This window comes from Sphaerulina musiva, assembly GCF_000320565.1.
Source record: "Sphaerulina musiva SO2202 unplaced genomic scaffold SEPMUscaffold_11, whole genome shotgun sequence".
Classification (NCBI taxonomy): Eukaryota; Fungi; Ascomycota; class Dothideomycetes; order Mycosphaerellales; family Mycosphaerellaceae; genus Sphaerulina; species Sphaerulina musiva.
Window position 1 is genome coordinate 417294 of NW_016017393.1, and position 17429 is coordinate 434722.

The window sequence follows — 17429 nt, forward strand, 5'->3', positions numbered from 1 at the left end:
TCTACCTCAGCCTCTCTCCCTTTTTTCACGCCGATGAGAAAGTAAGGCTGGTACTCCACACTCGCCTTGAACTGTTCCCCTTCGTCGCCTATGAAGTAGAAGTCCACCGCCGCTCTCCCACCAGGAACATTTTCGTCCTCGATTGCTGTACTGTGCATATTGAGCAGCCATCCCACACGCTTCTTCCCCGCGTCGAAGCGTTCGAATCCTTGAGATTCGTCGATTTTGTGCGCGAGCCGTGTGGCTTCTAGTCGTTCATTTTGTTGTGACTGTTCCGACGAACGTAGAGTCGAGGCATCGACCACGCGAACCTTGCCGGCTCTGAGAGTATTCGAGTTGTTGGCGCCGAACTTGGAACGGCCTTCTTTGCGGCGGACTGGCATTGTGAGGGAGTGTTGTGGTGTATGAAGCCGGAGTGGCTGTCGCGGTGTTAAACTATATAGTCATGGCGATCGTTATTCGTGTAAGTCGGACGGCCGTAATTTGTGTTCGAGAGAATGTGTCTTGTGTCTGTGAGTGTCGGGTGTATGTGTGTATGGTCGTCAAGGCAGAGTCAAGTCAAAGTCCAAAGTGGAGTGGTCCTCGCGTTAGTCGCGTTGCTTTGACGCGCCTTCGACGCGACATCCGTCGACCAATCGGGTAGTTCTAAGCGCGGCGAGGTTGGCCAAAACTTTCACATGCATCATCGATTCGCGCCTCTCACTTCATCTCTTTCCTCCTCCACTCACAGCAAATAATGGCAGACGATACGCGGCAATCGAACACTTCGCCCCAGGAGGATTTATCCAAGGAGGCTCTGACTGTTCATCCAGAGCATAGGCCTTTTTCCGGCTCACAATGGAAAGGAGATGCCGCAGCGCAAACCATCCAAGCTCCCGAGAGCGCGAATCTCATGCCCGGTGGCACACAGCACACTGCAGGAGGAAAGGAGCCCGAGTTTAATATTGCCAATGCAATAAAGACGGGGAGGCCCTTCACGGAGGTACACAAGGCACCGTGTGTCAGGGATAGTCTGCTTCAGGGAATTGGTGCAGGTACAGCAGTTGGCGCCACTAGGGCGATCTTTGGCAGTACGTTTTGTTGCCATATCACGTGTGATGGATCGGATGCTAATGTGTGGAATAGCGCCTGTGTTCAAAGCATGTAGCTGGGCTGTAGGGACCTGGGCCGGAGCATCCATACTTATGTACAACTACTGCCTGTACAAGCGACAAGCCGAGAAGCAAGGCATGATCAGAGCTATGGAAATCCTGGACAAAAAGAGAGTGGAGAAGCAGGCGAGAGAGGAAAGAAAGGCGGCATTAAGGGAAGAGAGGCGAATAGCCAAGGAGAAGGAGTTGGAAATGCAATATCAGGCTGCGAGTGACAAGCAGGGTGGCAAGGCGTGGTATAAGTTCTGGTGAACTGAACGAAACCTACCAGGTGTGAACCCCATTTGCGAATTGTACCATATCAAGGCCAACCGCGGGCCAGCTGGCGATACTAGATGCAATCACAGCTCTTTCAGGAAAAGATATCGAGGCATTTCGAAACACCCTCAGACCGTGCTAAAGCTGCCAGTGATGGGCTGTCCTTGCGCGTATGCTCAGGAAAAGGGAGGCCCCAACCGAGTGCCAAATTCCTCGCTGCATCATTTCAGGCTCGCGGTACAGAGTCCAAACGTTGGAATATTGTCTTAGGAAAGATATGGTCCTCTCCATTCTGAATCCAACGTTCCACGTCTCCAGCCGCAGGCGAAGACCGATATTGAGAAGGGCTGTGAGCGAACATAGCATGCGGGATGTAGTCCTTGTCGACTGATTGTAGAGATGAAGTCGGACGCGCGTGCGCACGTGCTTGACAGTAAGTTGGTGTGCCTTCCTACTTAGATGGTACATGTAGTGTGACTCTTTGCTCTCCTCTCGCTTCACTCATCAATCCTCACGCCGCACTTCTCTCTCTTCTCCCTTCTCTCTCCTCTCTTCCCACTCCCCACTCCTCACCCATCATTCCTTACCCATCGCTTCTTACCCATCGCTTCTTACCCATCACTTCTCACTCATCACTTCTCACTCATCACTTCTCACCCATCACTCCTCATCCATCATTTCTCACCCTTCCCTTCAGTGACTTCATTACCAAGAGTAGCACGTCTCTCGACTTCAACATCACGTCACTCGGGCGGCTGACAAGATCCACACCAGCATGTTTCCATTCAATATCCCGAGCCTGGCGAAGCTGAGCCACGCGTTGTCCAAGTTTCGATCTCGCAAGCACCAGCCAGCACAGAACCCCCCCGCTGACATTGTTCACCCATCGCCCAGACACAGCAGTCTTGGTAATTGGTACGTATACCAGTGACACCATCAATCATGGCATAGAACAGGCTAACAAGTGGCATCCCTGAACGACAGGAGCGCATCCAGCACGGCGTCTTTCGACCACCAGCAGCAGTCTCAGTTGATGAGCCTGCCTGCTGAACTGAGAAACAAGTGAGTCTCCCTCCAGTCGTCTCGTTTCGGTCACCAAGCATGCACTGACTGACCCACTGCGATTAGGATCTTCGAACTGGTGTTGCTCGAGCAGGAGAGTATCAATGTAACAGCCTCAGGCTACGAACGACCAGGTCTTCTGACGACGTGCAAGAAAATCGCCCACGAGACGACCGGCATGCTCTACAGCGGTCGTACCTTCCACTTTGACATCCAAGAGTTCGACACCAAGCCCCTACACGCCTTCATCCGCACCACCATGTCCGAGGCTCGATTCCCCCACCTCAACAGCATCCGCATCACCGTCGCCTCCTCCCTCAGCCCAAACTGGGCCAACTTACTGCAGTGGCTGGAAGGCTGCCACAACGGAACCTTCCAGCACGCGGCCGTCGATGGCGATGAAATCAGCACTCTACAGCGCCGGGACCAAGTCACGGGGGCCATCATTGCGGGCATGTTCTGCACAGCCCAGGGCCTCCGTGACCAAACACCTTGGCAGACTGTAGAGGACATCGTGAGCAAGCAACGAGTAAGCTTGATTGCCATCGACGGCCGCTGGGCGCGAGACTGCACCGCCTCTCCTCTCAACTGTCTCCATCGCAATTGCTACGCTACGCTTCTAAGCGCTCGATCCGCTCGAACCGCGCGTTAGCAGGGGGGACAGAGAATTTGTACACTGGCTGCGTTGCTCTTTCTGTTTTTTGGTTTTTTAACTGCGGCATCGAGGGGGAGGAGGCAGGCAGGCAGGCTACTCCTGTGCTCGCTCGAGATCTGTTTTTGTTGTTGTTGTTGTTGTTTTTGTTTTTGTTTTTGTTTTTTTTTTTCGCGGTGAAATTTCACAGGGCCAGATGACACCTACGCTCAGGGGGGAGAAAAGGGGGAAGGGGGGACCAACAGCTTCTGGAGGGAGAAAATTGCAGATGAGAGAGTACCGTATAAGAAACAATCATTTACACTCCCAAACTCGTATCTTGCAGACCCCTCAATACCTTGGCTAAGTAGGCTGTATTGAACTAACTGCTAATCGTTACACTCCCGGTCTTTTGTCGTGTCGTACTAGGTCTTGCGCTATGCCTATCCTACACCCCGCACAAAATCCTCATTCCTCTAATATGCAGACTGACTGACTGACTGACTAACCGACCAAAGCGCCAAGAGCTCAAAAATGCAACCCGCAGCTTGCTTCTCGCTCTCCTCTACTGCGGTTTCACCACCCTCGTCCCACGCTTTTCCACCTTCTCATTCAGAGCATTCAACACATCTTTCCTCCTCTGCGTTCTCGTCCGGAACGCCTCAATTTCCTGCTCCGTGACATCCACCATCTTCTTTCGCGCACTACCGCTCAAGCTACCCGTACTGCGCCCCAGGGCACTGGCTCGGAAACTCGGGCTGCCACGGATGCTCGCACTCGGCGGAGTTTGAAATCTGGTACTGACGCCGAACATGGCGCTCATACCGAGCGCATCACCGTTGGCCGCCATGCGAGGATACTTCTGTGGTGTGCGCCTTCTCCCGACGGATTCTGCGAGCGAAAGCAATTTGGAACCACCAAGGCGTGCTGCGAGATCTTCCTCGTAGTCGTCATCGAGGCGCAGAGCTCCCATGCCTCCAGGTAGACTTCTGATCTGGCTTTCCAGGTGGTCAATGTCTCCAGACTTTTGTTGGACCATGGCTGTCAGTTTCAGGATGGTGCGTTCCACCGCTTCGACGGTAGGTACAGGCGCCGCTTGACCCGATTTGGGGTTTTTGGATTGGAGGGAAGAGAGTTGGGCCCGGAGCATGGTGACCATTTGTTCTGCTTCGGAAAGAAGCTTCTGCACACTTTGTAGACGCGTACGAAGATCGCTCTGCTGGTGAAGAGTTTCGGCAGATAAGGGCGCAGCATCGCGTTCAGCGACTCTCGCGGGATCGGTGTGCTGTGCAATTTGTCGGCGCATCTCCACCGTTCTTGTCCGAGTCTTATTGATGTCCTCGTGTTCCTCCTTCAGCCTCGCTAGCAAGTCTGGAACATTGACGAGTTTGCCATTGGCTAACTGCTTATCAATGTGATCCATAACTTCGCTGAGCTCGCTCATCTCAGCCAAGGTCCAGGCGTCATCATCCTCCAAGTCTTTCACGCTTCGTTGGCCTGGTTTTCTCAGCTGCTTATGTCCCTCTATTAATGACTGCAACGAACGTCCGTTGAGACCGACTACGTCGACCATGGCATTGACATCTCGAAAGACAATCTCTATTTGTCCTCCAATGCCAGGGGTGTCTACACCAGCAACATAGTCTTGGTGAACGAAGAAATCCGGGATCTTTTTGGTGGGCTCGATTGGTGCTGCAAGCACCGCTTTGGCAGCAGCAGCTGCGTCGTCTGCGAGTTCGCCAAGCGTCGGTTCTTTCGGCTGCGGCGGCGGTGTAGGACGCTCGATAGGCGTAGCAAGTGGCACGCTTGTGACCTTGATCTGCGATGATGGTATTCTCAAAAAGTCGCTGGGTACAGGATTGGTGGCTGCACGCTGTTGTTGGATTCTACGCTGTGGGCTGGGCGAGCGAGGACTATCGCCCGTCTGCCTTGGACCAGTCGGCTGCAAGACCGGGCCCGGCGGAAGCTCCTTGGGCGTGTAGCTTGTGTCCGTCGACCCTGGCGTCGTCGTGCTAGCCTTCGTTTTGCTTGTCTCTGGCGATTTAGGAGCGGACTTTCCCAACCTTGATGCTTTCAAAGCTGCCTCCAATTTAGACCTTGCACCTGGTTCGTTCTGCTCTCGGGACTGTTCATGTGCACTCTCTTCTTCGGGCTCAGTCTCGAATTGGTCGGTTTCATCGTCCCCTTCCTCATCATTGGTCTCGATGGCGTCCGTCTCGTCGCCTTCGTCTTCGTCTCCTTCTCCTTCCTCGTCATCTGCTTCATCGTCATCAGCTTCTTCGTCCTCTTCTTCTTCATCGTCCCAAGCGACACTGCCATCATCTGTCGGACCACCAGCTTCAGAGCCAGCAGGCGAGAACGTCTCGCTATGAGTGATATTCTGAGGTGGACTACCTGCAATTGGAATGTCCTTAACTTCCTCCGATTGCGCAGCTGCCGCACCAGGAGTTGGGCCCATATCTGCCAATGCCTTTTTGTAATTGAAGCTCGACGGATCCGGTGGGAGAGGAGCCGCAGTAGCATCCTCTCGCGCCTCGATCGGCTTCGAAGGTGGCTGCGTCACACCGGGAGGTGGGGCCATGGCTGCCTGAGCCTTCTTGTAATTGAAAACGGTTGGATCCGGGGGCAGGCCAGATCCGTCATTGGCGGACGACTTTGATTCAGGAATGTCATTGAGAGCCATTGACTTTTCGGTTCCAGGCTCAGGTTTGACCTCAGATTTCTTAGCCTCCGCACCGGCCAAGAAGTCCGCGCCGAATAAGTCACCACCGGGATTCTTGGGCTTTGGAAGATCATCTTTGGCGGATCCATCTCCCACAAAACCTGAGCCGAGTTTGAACCCATCAAGTCCGGAAAGACCACTAGATGTGTTGGACAATGAAGAAGGGTTACCGAGGCTGGAGGGCTTTCCAAAGCTGCCTGTGCCCAGTGTCCCTGCAGAGCTCACGGCTGACTGCTGCGTGAAAGAAGGCTTGCCGAAGCTTGAGCTCGCAAATGAAGTGCCTGTGTTATTCGCGCCATTGCCAAAGGGAGACGCCGCAAATGGATTACTTGATTGGTTTCGTGCGGAAGAACCGAACGGGCTGGCCGCAGTGGCCTGCGCGCCACCGAAAGGGGTCTTGTTTGCAAACGCAGCAAAGCCCGACGACTTTGCACTTGGCTGAGTGAATGGGGACTGACCCGTCGTCGCAGTAGTACCACTTGGAGTGCCCCACACACTCGGTTTGGTCGACCCCATGCCGCCCACACTGCCAAATCCAGTGCCTCCGCCAATCTGTGAAGTGGAACCAAAAGTTGCTTTGCCTTGCGCGGCCCAGGCAGATCCTGCCGACGCTCCCAGTGTATTTGTCATGCCGAACGCAGGTTGGCCTTGTGCGGGCGCAACTGGCGTGTTGGGCTTGCCAAATGTAGTCTGACCAAAGGTCGAGGACGTCGAGGGAGGGTTCGTACTTATCGTGGTGGGCTGCCCGAACGTGCTTTGGCCGAATCCTGGAGCTGCAGGCTTGCTGAACAGGCTCCCTGAAGGGGAAGCGGGTGTCTCAGGCTTGGCACCAAACAAGCTCGATGCCATTGGTGTTGTTGTTTGTGCATGCTTTGTGCCGGATGCTTCAGCTGCCTTTTCTTCCGCAGTTTTATAATGGTCTGGGATATCCTCAGTTGCAATCTCGGTGCTTGCGAGATTTCGAAGTGATGGGTAATCCGTGTACGGCCCGGATGTATTGACCATGTTCGCATGTATGATCTCCTGCTCAACTGCAGATTTTGATACCACCCACCACATGCATAGCATACCATCTGTGGTCACTACGAAGAGACATGGTAGCGGCTTAGTCGCCTGCGGAAAGCGATCAATATCGTTGGGAATAGGTCGCGGTTCGAGCTCTTCAGCGCTGAAGTCTAATGCCATACCAATGGCAGATGATTCGTCCTCGCCTGAAATGCTCATAGGCAAAGTTATTTTCCGGTTCTCGTCCAGTGGGGCTGAAAGAGAGAAGCTCTGCTCGTTTTGCAGCTGAACAAAGGTCCCACCATCACTGCACGCTGTCGATACCACGACAAGAAGATCCTTCACCTGTGGATCCCAGGCTCCCACTCGTTGTATGAAGTGGTTGGCTGGCACTCGATCTTGTCCCTGCTGCGGTACCATGCATGGGTCCATGGAGGACTTGCTGAAGACAAAAGGACCATCCTTGCCATTCTTCTCTGCAATGAAGTAGACTGAATCGTGAACGAGCATGTCATCGGTATTGTCTGCGGAGAAGAAAGGCGTGTATACAATGAAGAACTTGTACGTCTCCAGCCAGTGTATGGCCGTTACTGGCATCTTCTGAGCTGACTGGTATTGATCGTCCTTGATTGATCGGAGTTGCGGTGGTGCTGGAATCTCTGCTTTCACAACACCCAGAGGATCGATCTGAGCACACGTCGAATCCTGTCGGCCGACCACGATTTGCTTCCCTTTCTTCGACCAGCATGCTGATACCACGTCCCTGTGGAAGACGACTCCACTTGCGCCTTGGACCATTTCCCGTTTTTGCAGATCTGCAACGACCAGTTGCCCGTTCGTCAATACCACTCCCACGAAATGCGCAGTTCCTGCTTCCTTGTTGGGATTTGGTAAGAGATGCCGTATGCCCGTGTTTTGCGTGCTGAGCTCGAACGCTGGATCCTTCCCTCCGCGGGTGAGCGCTTCTGTCTCATACACAGCGAGTCCTCCACCTTGCTCCGAAGCTATGATCAAACAGCTCTCATCGGCAGTAAATGCAACATGTGACAGTCGAGGTGCGGTCAGGGTGTTGAGCGCAGTGATTGGAAGGTATTTCTCATCTCCAGAGGCGCCATCCTTTCGCTTGGGAATGTACTGTTTCTGGCGCACTTGCTTGGTGCTCGCAATGATCAAGCTGTCGGGCCCTGCGACTGCTAGCAAGCCTTTCGTCGAAGCCACGCTCAGCAACGATGCCCAGGGGTGAGGAGGTGGACTCCACGCCGACGACACCCGCACTCTGTCGCCCGGCTTGCTCGCCACATCGTCTAAAGAGATCTCATCAGAAATGACCTCTCCCAGCTCTTCACCAGCTTGCGCCTGACTGCCCATATTCATCGTCGCGCCTCTCCCATCCACCGCAATGAGTTTGTCGTAGTCACAGTACTCGGAGTTGTCGTTGACTGGGTGGTCGATGTCGTCGCTGGCAATGGCGGTTTGGAGCTGTTCCGGCTGTTGTGGAGGTGATGAAGAGGACGGTGATGAGGTTGAACCGCGGAACGCTGCAGAAAACGAGCGGACCTGCACTGGAGGCAGATTGAAAACAGGATGGAGGACGGGTCGAAAGGAAGACAGCGTGATGATGGGGCCAGGACGAGCGCGAGAGGCAGCGCTAGGCAGACGCAAGGGAAAGGGTTTCCAAAGTATTTATTCACTTTGGTTGTCCAAACAGCTGATATCGCGTCGGAGCTACTAGGTACCTTAGGTAAGCGGGTAGTTCCCGTTGATGCTATGACCGCGCCTCGACGAGGGAAGTCGTGGGACAGTAGTGGATGAAAAAGCCGCGGTTGTGACACGGTCGATGGGATGATGACAATATCCGCGGGGAATGTTATAGCATACCTACCTCTATAATTTGGACTATGTCCATATGCGCAGCAGAGTTGATTTAAGTGTACCTTAGAGGTACTCGAGTGTTATTGCAGTGTCACGTATAACACACTGACTTGTGCCTCCTTTGCTCAGCTTGGGCTTACCTAAGGTGGTCCTACGCTAGTTACGCGCGACGGGACGTGAGCTTCATCATCGCCAGCTGCCTCCACATGAGACAGAGAGAGAGAGACATCTAGAGAGACATCTCAGGAACAGAGAACCCACTTCACAACCACAACCACCCACCTCCTCACACAGTCCTCGAATACTACCAGCACCATCTATAGACAACGCGCTCGAGCCTCGAGACAAGTCGACAAGATGCCCGGCTTCGACTTCAGCAACCACAACAGAAACATCGCCCTGCACGCCGCCGGTGTCCCTCTGCCCAAGGCCACTTCCACTGGTACCACCATCGTCGGCGCTCTCTACGATGGCGGCGTCGTCATTGCCGCGGATACTAGAGCCACCAGCGGGCCCATTGTCGCTGACAAGGTACCATCATCGCCATCAACTATCCCATGACAAGCCACTTCCTGAACCCGCATACTAATCCTTTGTGGTGGCATAGAACTGCGAGAAACTCCACTACATCTCACCGCAAATCTGGTGCGCCGGCGCCGGAACTGCAGCAGACACCGAATTCACCACCGCCCTCATCTCCTCCAACCTCGAACTGCACGCTCTCTCGACCGGCCGCAAACCCCGCGTTGTGACCGTCATGACCATGCTGAAACAACATCTCTTCCGCCATCAAGGACACATTGGCGCCTACCTAGTCGTCGCAGGCTGCGATCCCACTGGCTCACACCTCTTCACAGTGCACGCACACGGATCCACGGATAAGCTACCCTACGTGACCATGGGATCAGGTTCTCTCGCAGCCATGAGTGTGTTTGAGACGCAATGGAAGCCAGACATGAACAAGGACGAGGCCGTCAAATTGTGCGCTGATGCAATTGAGGCTGGTATCTGGAACGATTTGGGGTCGGGAAGCAACGTGGATGTGTGCGTCATTACCAAGGAGAAGACCACGTTGATGAGAAATTTCAAGACACCCAACGTCCGAGGGCAGAAGGAGAGAAACTACAAGTTCCAGAGAGGCACGACTGCCGTGCTGAACGAGAAGGTCATCACAAAGGAGGAGATTAGCAAGTACGTGACGGTGCAAGATATTGGTGACGGAGAGTCTGGTATTGCGGAGAAGATGGAGGTGGATGATTCGTAGTCTAAAGTACCCGTTCCAGAGAGTGGGCGAGATCTGGGTAAAGGGAACAAGACGGAATGTGCCCCAGCTGAAGAGCTCAGCCGAGATCACTGTACCAATATGGCGTTTAGGCGCCACACCACACAACCACATGCATTGCACGCATAGATAGCCCGAGGCTGTACTCAATGAACATGTTATGACCTTTGGCCACTGTTTTGGCAAGCCCATTTCCTCAACCCGCATGAAAGAAAAACTTGCAAGTCGAAGTAAGAGGGGGTTTCAATGAGAGGTTTTGATGGGCAAGTTGAACCCAATTTTCTTGTTACACTATACATTAAACAATCATTCAATTCATATCTATTTGCTCCACCAGTACCCGTTGGCGCCTTTGATCTTTCCATTCATCTTCTTGCCATGACCATTCATATGGCCATGCGTGATCGGATGCCCATTAGAACTAGCGGGTCCGTACTCCTGTGGCTTCTTGTCCACGGTCAAGAGCTGCCACAACTCGCCAATCGTGATTCGCTTGACCGGGAGCATGCTATATTGGAGACTGTATAAATTCTTGCGATGTATCGGCGGTACGAACTGGCCGGACACGAGGCAGAGAAACACCCTCGGAGAGAGGTAGTGTTTGCGAAGTCGCTGGCCCAATTGTGCGTATTGTGTAAATGTCTGCGAGAGGGGTAGAGGAATCGACTAGAATCACATCAGTGCATGCTCGAACGAGACTGAAACGGACGTGGTACCTTGAGCTTAATGTAAGAGGTCTGTGCCAGTCTCATCGGCTTCTCGGAAACATCAGATGCTGAAATCAAAGCGCGAGGGGTATCTTGTAATTCAAATCGAATGCCACCGGGCAGGCGCCGGGAGTCTTTGATGCGGAGCATTAGAGCGAACAGCGGAAAGTGATTTAAACATGCCAACCAAGTGTCGAGCGCTGCTTTGAGAGCAATAATGGCGATCCTTGCACCGGCGAACGTCGCATAGAACACGGCTACTGTTGGCAGCAGGAAGAACAGTAACGTGAACAAGATGGTGCCGAGCAGGAGCTGATCGAGGTCGTAGTCGCAGCTGTCAATGCGATTGCGCAATATATTCCGCTTCTTGCCGCGGAAGAGATGAAAGAGCGAGATGATGATGGTGAGCTGCCAGTTGTAGATCCGCGCTGATGCAATGTAAAAGCAGTAGATGTGCATTGTAAGGAGTGACAGCAAGTCCGAGAACATGGAAATTGGCAAACTGGCTCCGACGAAGCTAGTGACACCGATGATTCGTATCACATATGGTAGCGCTGGTCGCAGCTCAACCATGCATCCATTCCAGTAATCGATCACCCACAAGAACAAGTCACCGAGGAACTTGGCGAGTTCATTGTTCAACTTCAGGCCAGCAGGGTAGTCCATCAGCCACGTCAGCATCTGCTGAAGGCCAGCCACAGAGTACTCTGTCATTGTATTGTCGAGCAGATATGCAACGTAGTCCACGTTTTCCACGATATAAGAGCCCAGGGCGATGCCAATGATCACATCGTTTGCCACAAGCCACAGGCTGTTGAAGAACCGAATGTAATCGGGATGGCTGTTTGTGATGCTTTCCCAATCATTGCGCCTCCTGTTGAGAGTGACATATTGATCGGGCCAGTAGCAAAATTGTTGCAGCCGAATGTCTACCTGCTGCGCAGTAGCCGAGATGTCCTTGAGCGCGGCACGGCGGAAAGGTCGCCAGTCCAGAAAGAGAAGCAGACACTCTGCTGTAACTCGTAGAATCATCAAGTAAAGAACGCACGCCTGTCTCAGAAACGGCCAGATGTGATACCAAAATAGGTTCCTCGTCTCTAGCTGGACGAAGTCCCTGAAGTTAGTAGCCGACTCCACAACCCTCTCCCCAACACTCATGGCTCTCTTCATCCTCACACCAACCATGCTGATATTCGACTGCATCAAAGCATCGAGCTCGGCCGAGCAGTTGATCTGCACGATGATTGTGTTCAAAGCCATCTCCTTCTCTGTGCGTGGACGTTGAATGACACTGTGCTGCTTGAGTTTTTCCACCAGCTTGGCTTTCCTCTTTCTAGCATCGCTTTCATCCTTGTCGATCCTGTCGAAGGGGGGTACGCCGCCATATATGCTTCGCTTGTCCAACAACGCAAGTGATATTGGGCACAGCGACAAGTACTGCATTCGTCTTGGATCTGGCCGGTCAAACATGACGATTTGAAAAGTGATAGCCGTGTTCTCGTAGTACTCCAGTCGTGGCATAGCGCTCTTCGGAACGGTATGTAGTGATAGCATCTTCGGGTCAAAGTGGTTCGTGGTGGACGGACCCGCATTGAGCGTTCCTAGGACTTGTAAATGCTGGTTGCCACAATGAGCTGCAAGCTTGTCGATTGAATGTGGACTACCGCGAAACAGTGATCTCATGCGCAAGGCATAGTCTACGTTGCGAGGCTGTCATTTATTGTCAGCATGCTTCACACGGCTTCGGATAAAGATCCCAGCTTCACCTCCACGCCCTGCAGGACGCCCACGACCAGCACGTCGAGATCTGAATTTCTCCATCCTACGAGCACTCCCGGAATATCGTCTCTTGGCGCATCAGAGGGCCAGAATACGCGCATCAACCCATAGTTGCGGGTGGTCATGCTCCCATTGCGGGAGCCGCTGTGTCCAGGCGTATTCTCAGAACGAGCCTCGCCGTCTCAGCTGCTCCCGCGCTGATATTCCCGCGTCTGGTGTTCGTGGGTGCTGGAGCTTTCGATTAGACCAATGTCTGCGTGTGGTGTACACACCTGGGAGACTGACTAGCTCGGTTTCTCGTGCGGCAATGCGCTCGACGGGTATCAGGACGGCAACGAAGAAGATGGACAGGATCGCGAACCCTTTCGCAGCGCGTGTCTACAGGGCATGTGGTCAGCCAGGGTCACGTCGCACTGACAGCTGTGTCGGCCCATACGATAACTCCGTGATCCCAGGCGAATATGGCAAGCTCATACAAGCGTGTAACGAGATCCCAGCGCGCGGTGATGTAGCCAGCTAAGAAGATCCCAAACGTGAGGACTGAGACGGGGTGCATATGGCGATGGGATCATGCTCGAGGACGCGGCGATGGCGGAGGTGGAGGTGTGCTATCTGGAGGCAGGAGGAGGAGGTGGGTGTCGTGGTCGTCGTGAGGCGGCGGAGGTCGTGGTGGCGGCGTTGTTTCCACTTGCGACCTTACAGCATCAAGCGAAGTGCTCGAGAGGGCGGAAGCGGAGGCATGATGAGGGCGCCTGGTAGGTTCTTCCTGTCATGGAGTGAGTTTCCACGTGGAAGGAGTGGAGAGAACTAGAGTTCATAGAGTAGAACTAGTCGGCCCGCAACACCGACGGCTCACGGCCGCAGCAGTTGCTGTACTAGTTCTGCCTTGGTACCTTAGCGACTTATCGATAGAACTACCTCTCCTAGCAGTACCTAGCACCTAACTTCTGTCTAGCCCCAGCAGTCCTGGGCATCACACGACAAGTGGTCGCGTATATACCTACCTGACCTAACCTAATATATGTAATACCACCACGCCACTTCGGAAGCCAGCCCCTCCTCCCCGAGGCAAGCGATGGTCGTCTGCAAATTCTTCCAGCAAGGGCGATGCAGATATGGAGGTAGGAACGATCGAGGGACGCGAGATGGATGAGCGCACATGCTAATTCAAGTCTACCGGTCTGCTTCTCTCCGGCCCCAGACAGCTGCCACAATGAGCACCCGCAAGCGAATCGATTTGCTCCACTTGCCAACCAGGGAGGAAGCGGCGCTTTTGGCTCGAGAGGCCGCGTGAATGGCAATGGTACGTTCACTTCCACTTCCACTTCCACTTGGGATCACCCCAACATCATGGAGAAGAAGCGAACTGACGGCCATGTATGTAGCGGAGGATAATCCCTTTTTCCTGCTCTCAGAGGACATCCGCTGGGATTTGACTTGGCGTCGCGACAATGAGAAGGGCGAACGGCCTCTCTATCCCTTCGGTGCATATGGACCCGGGAAGGGCGCCCCAAAACAGCTGATTGAAGGCGAGCTCGAGCTAAGTCCAGAAGAGCTCCGAGTGCAGGCATATCTCGCTAATGCTAATGGGCAATTACCGCAATTCGTGAGTACGGTCATACTCGTCTCAGTAGGTATAAACGCTGATGTGGAGTGCAGCAAGCGCAATATGCTCAACTAGAAAACTTGATGAACACTAAAGTGCAAAACATCCTTCAAAATACCGAAGATGCGAGACGATTTGCTGGCGACACATCACATCCAAATCGAAACGACAGCAATATCAAACCTGCGGGCGGAACTTGGCCTTACAGACTGGGACAGACTCAGAGCAGCTCATCTAGCGGATTTGGGATGAGCGCGCAGCCTTCGCAGCCTTCGAGTGCTTTTGGCGCAGCGTCGAGACCGGGATTTGGAAGTGCATCTCAGCCAGCGTTTGGAGCGCCATCAATGCCAAGCAGCGGAAGCGCCTTTGGTGCGCCTTCGGCAGGAGCTGGAGGCTTTGGTGCACCGTCAGCGTTAGGGTCCAAACCTTCGCCGTTCGGTACAGGTGCAAGCGCAGCACCCAGTACGGGGTTCGGTGCTCCTTCTGCGCTTGGCTCAAAGCCGAGTCCTTTTGGAGCTACTCAACAGGCGGCGAGTCCTTTTGGAGCTCCTCAACAGGCAGCGAGTGGCTTTGGAGCGCCATCGGCAATAGGTGCGAGGCCATCCGCGTTTGGAGCACCACAGCAACCTGCCAGTGGCGGGTTCGGCGCACCTTCCCAGCCGGCATTTGGCTCAAGTGGCTTTGGCAGCAGTGCAGCACGACCTGCTGCAAACCCTTTCGCAGCTCCAGCTGCACAGTCGGGCGGCGGTTTTGGGAGCCAACAGCCAGCACCACAAACGAATAGCTCGCCATTCGGCGGCAGCCAACAACAGCAAGCCCAGACAGCAGGCTCAGCTTTCGGCGCACCATCAGCTTTTGGTGCGGCTCGACCTTCGGCGTTCGCCACGGCGGCACAGCAGCAACAACCGCAGACAGGGCTGAATAGACCCAGTCCATTTGCGGCAACTACATCAACTTTCGGCGCCACCAGTCTGGGTGCAGGCGCGCCGCAAAGTGCAGGGACCCCGCAAGCCGGGACGCCTACCACATGGAAAGGGCATCGTGTCGTCAGAGATGAGAAGCTCGACACACCAGGATATGTCGTCCAAGATGCTACCGCTCCCAACGGGCAAGGCATAGAGCGTATATGGTTTCTATCCGGCCCACCTGACATATCCGAGAAGCTGAATGCAATGACGGAGGCACCTGCTGCAGTGTATGAAGATCCCGCAATAGGGCCGAAGTTGAAAGAGATATACGAGTGGACTGCTCAGCATGGAACCTTTGTCAAGGATGGAGCAATCATGATGCCTGAAATACCGCCCAAGAGGGAGTGGTGCACGTTTGAATTTTAGAAATTACATTGAGAAGCACCTAGGTTGCTGTACGAGTAGAGAAGATCTTGATGCCTGCAAAGGCGTAAAACTACGATGAATCCACATGCATGACCCATCTTTTAGTCTCACGTGGAACTACATTCCTGGCGAACATGATCCCCAAAGGTATACCTCAAGTCTTTCTCTTTCCATCACTCTCCCTCGTTCAGGGCAGCTCCCAGGTATGTACCTTACCTTAGGTAGGTAGTTGAGATAGCATACCTACCTGTAAGTACATACCTACCTTAAGGTGGGTACCTTGAGGTACTTGATCCACACGTTATTATACAGTATGTACTTTACTCACATCTCGAATCACTCAGGTACTTACCTTACCTGGTATACTACTACATGCACTTACTGGCTTGGAACAGCATCAGCATCACATTCAAAGAAACAGGAATATGGTAGTAGTGTCCACGCGCATGAGATGAGAGAAAAAACAAGTCATTCCTTTGCACACACACTCACACACTACACAGCAGAGAGAGTCCTAATAAAAAACCCTCTTCAAAAAAAAGGGGGTCCCAGGCGCTGAGGAATGATGATGAAAACAAATCGCTTGCGGGCGCTATGAGAGAAAAACCACCATCCATCCATCCCTACCTCCCTCTTTCCTTTGAACTCCATGCATTAATCGTATCGTCAAATAGTCAAATGGGTATGTGCGTGCTGTGGTTCGTTCAGACTGCTTGGGCAGGTGTCTCGTTTTCTGCTACGATTGCAACACCGAGACCTCGGTCTGGCGATGACCGGACCAGAGCTTCTTGCCGTCGTGCCTTGAGGAAGTCGCTCACAGCTCGGATCAGGATGAACCATCCCACGATCATGAGACCATACGATAGCCAGTCTGTAGTGCTGAGACCCACAGAGCCGGGAGTACTGTCACCTCCTGTAACTTGGCCAGGGTCAAAATCATGCGAGTTTGGATCGTCCGGTACCCCATCTGTTGGTGCTCCAGGAGAGGAATCGGATTGACCTCCGCCTATTGTGCTCGCGTATCGCATTTGGAATCCATACTGCACCAGGGTAATGCCGAGGCCTGCTCGAGATCCATGCTTGGCTGCTTGGGTTGTGTGTAAAAGGTAGGTGAGCAAGAATCCGATCAACTGGAAGGACATCGATATCAGAGCATTCCAGATGAAGCTGAATATGCTGCCGACTAATAGGCCATCAACAAATACATCATCAGGGTTACCAGTCATGTTGTACGGCGAGAGCACGGTTGTCTCCCAGTACGGTGGCGTGGCATCGGCGGCAGCCTGTTCGTATGTCGGCGGTTTCTCCTCAACATCATCTCCAGCTCGAGGCTTCGCGTTTAGGTTCGCCCACACTCCATCATTTTGTCCGCCACCCACTACACGACCATTTGAAGAACCAGGAGCGGCTGCAGGTGTAGGTGCTGGCGCGGGCACATAGGACGGGATCTCGGTTACCACCCGTTGTGGTGCTTCGGGTCTCCTCGTTGGCGGCGCTGGCCCTGATGGCACCTCCTGGCCTGTAATCAATCGCCTTCGATCGCGCGTGTCATCATCGTCGTCCTCGTCGTCGGAAGGTGCACCGAATGCATCGTCGAGTTCGCGCTCGTCCTCGATGGAGTGATTGTCTCGTGACGGTCGCCTGGATGAGGTGTGAGAACGGAACGACGGCGGTGGCGAATCAGGAATTGCTATTGGCGCGTGAGACCCGGCATAATCATCGTCGTCTACTGCTGCGACCTGTACGGCAACCATATCAGCATATCGTCCTCTGGCGGCGTCACCACGGGGGTAACTACACGGGCGCATACGTACTCGCTCGTAGCGTTGCGAGCTCATGGCTCCCGCACTGCTGTCGTCGTTGATTACCAGTGGGCGTGGTGACTCCCCGGTGGTATTATGTAGAGTGTGTAGGTAGTAGTGCTGGTGGCGGTGAAAGGCTGTTGTTGAAGTCGTAACGATGGCGATCTTAGGTGACGAGGCGCAGTCACGCAGAGGAGATGACCGAGATGAGCTGCAGT

At 53.7% G+C, this 17429-nt stretch overlaps 8 protein-coding genes across 8 annotated transcripts; 4 read left to right on the forward strand and 4 right to left on the reverse strand.

The window, feature by feature from the left end:
• The first annotated feature begins 728 nt into the window (after nt 1–728).
• On the forward strand, nt 729–2775 carry SEPMUDRAFT_151717 (uncharacterized protein). Its single transcript, XM_016906997.1, has 5 exons — nt 729–1070; nt 1126–1842; nt 2184–2324; nt 2394–2471; nt 2538–2775. Exons 1-2 carry the CDS (start codon nt 737–739, stop codon nt 1401–1403), a joined length of 612 nt encoding a protein of 203 aa, XP_016756902.1. The 5' UTR covers nt 729–736; the 3' UTR covers nt 1404–1842; nt 2184–2324; nt 2394–2471; nt 2538–2775.
• SEPMUDRAFT_21882 (uncharacterized protein) lies at nt 2536–2724 on the forward strand (the record flags this gene model as incomplete). Its single annotated transcript, XM_016908344.1, has 1 exon — nt 2536–2724. A coding segment is annotated over one exon (189 nt), but the record flags the coding sequence as incomplete, so codon positions are not given.
• Nucleotides 2776–3430: 655 nt separating the features above from the next.
• Nucleotides 3431–8453, reverse strand: SEPMUDRAFT_92921 (uncharacterized protein). Its single transcript, XM_016910598.1, has one exon. The coding sequence runs from the start codon at nt 8201–8203 to the stop codon at nt 3668–3670; it is 4536 nt and encodes a 1511-aa protein (XP_016756904.1). The 5' UTR covers nt 8204–8453; the 3' UTR covers nt 3431–3667.
• Nucleotides 8454–8917: 464 nt separating this feature from the next.
• On the reverse strand, nt 8918–13137 carry SEPMUDRAFT_151719 (Gpi1-domain-containing protein). Its single transcript, XM_016906998.1, has 6 exons — nt 12906–13137; nt 12755–12847; nt 12457–12697; nt 10700–12400; nt 9309–10649; nt 8918–9232 (listed from the first exon to the last, which is right to left on the reverse strand). Exons 3-5 carry the CDS (start codon nt 12592–12594, stop codon nt 10305–10307), a joined length of 2184 nt encoding a protein of 727 aa, XP_016756905.1. The 5' UTR covers nt 12595–12697; nt 12755–12847; nt 12906–13137; the 3' UTR covers nt 8918–9232; nt 9309–10304.
• SEPMUDRAFT_120687 (proteasome component Pup1) lies at nt 9059–9965 on the forward strand (the record flags this gene model as incomplete). Its single annotated transcript, XM_016901628.1, has 2 exons — nt 9059–9232; nt 9309–9965. The coding sequence occupies 2 exons, from the start codon at nt 9059–9061 to the stop codon at nt 9963–9965; spliced, it is 831 nt and encodes a 276-aa protein (XP_016756906.1).
• Nucleotides 12632–13025, reverse strand: SEPMUDRAFT_52615 (uncharacterized protein; the record flags this gene model as incomplete). The annotated part of the gene is made up of 3 exons (XM_016909235.1): nt 12632–12697; nt 12755–12847; nt 12906–13025. The coding sequence occupies 3 exons, from the start codon at nt 13023–13025 to the stop codon at nt 12632–12634; spliced, it is 279 nt and encodes a 92-aa protein (XP_016756907.1).
• A 290-nt stretch (nt 13138–13427) lies between the features above and the next one.
• SEPMUDRAFT_151720 (uncharacterized protein) lies at nt 13428–15503 on the forward strand. The gene is made up of 4 exons (XM_016906999.1): nt 13428–13590; nt 13671–13772; nt 13855–14075; nt 14129–15503. The coding sequence occupies exons 1-4, from the start codon at nt 13545–13547 to the stop codon at nt 15407–15409; spliced, it is 1650 nt and encodes a 549-aa protein (XP_016756908.1). The 5' UTR covers nt 13428–13544; the 3' UTR covers nt 15410–15503.
• A 610-nt stretch (nt 15504–16113) lies between these two features.
• Nucleotides 16114–17247, reverse strand: SEPMUDRAFT_53216 (uncharacterized protein; the record flags this gene model as incomplete). Its single annotated transcript, XM_016909258.1, has 2 exons — nt 16114–17148; nt 17224–17247. 2 exons carry the CDS (start codon nt 17245–17247, stop codon nt 16114–16116), a joined length of 1059 nt encoding a protein of 352 aa, XP_016756909.1.
• Nucleotides 17248–17429: the final 182 nt, after the last annotated feature.

What these genes read in the sequence shown, in the direction of transcription:
- SEPMUDRAFT_151717 (XM_016906997.1), top strand. Translation starts at nt 737, where the DNA reads ATGGCAGACGATACGCGGCAATCGAACACTTCGCCCCAGGAGGATTTA. An exon ending in CACTAGGGCGATCTTTGGCA is followed by an intron (nt 1,071 to 1,125) that starts GTACGTTTTGTT and finishes TGTGTGGAATAG; the next exon opens with CGCCTGTGTTCAAAGCATGT.
- SEPMUDRAFT_92921 (XM_016910598.1), bottom strand. Translation starts at nt 8,203, where the DNA reads ATGAATATGGGCAGTCAGGCGCAAGCTGGTGAAGAGCTGGGAGAGGTC.
- SEPMUDRAFT_151719 (XM_016906998.1), bottom strand. Translation starts at nt 12,594, where the DNA reads ATGACCACCCGCAACTATGGGTTGATGCGCGTATTCTGGCCCTCTGAT. An exon ending in GCGTCCTGCAGGGCGTGGAG is followed by an intron (nt 12,401 to 12,456) that starts GTGAAGCTGGGA and finishes AATAAATGACAG; the next exon opens with CCTCGCAACGTAGACTATGC. An exon ending in CCTCTTACATTAAGCTCAAG is followed by an intron (nt 10,650 to 10,699) that starts GTACCACGTCCG and finishes ATGTGATTCTAG; the next exon opens with TCGATTCCTCTACCCCTCTC.
- SEPMUDRAFT_151720 (XM_016906999.1), top strand. Translation starts at nt 13,545, where the DNA reads ATGGTCGTCTGCAAATTCTTCCAGCAAGGGCGATGCAGATATGGAG. An exon ending in AGGGCGATGCAGATATGGAG is followed by an intron (nt 13,591 to 13,670) that starts GTAGGAACGATC and finishes CTCCGGCCCCAG; the next exon opens with ACAGCTGCCACAATGAGCAC. An exon ending in AGGCCGCGTGAATGGCAATG is followed by an intron (nt 13,773 to 13,854) that starts GTACGTTCACTT and finishes CCATGTATGTAG; the next exon opens with CGGAGGATAATCCCTTTTTC.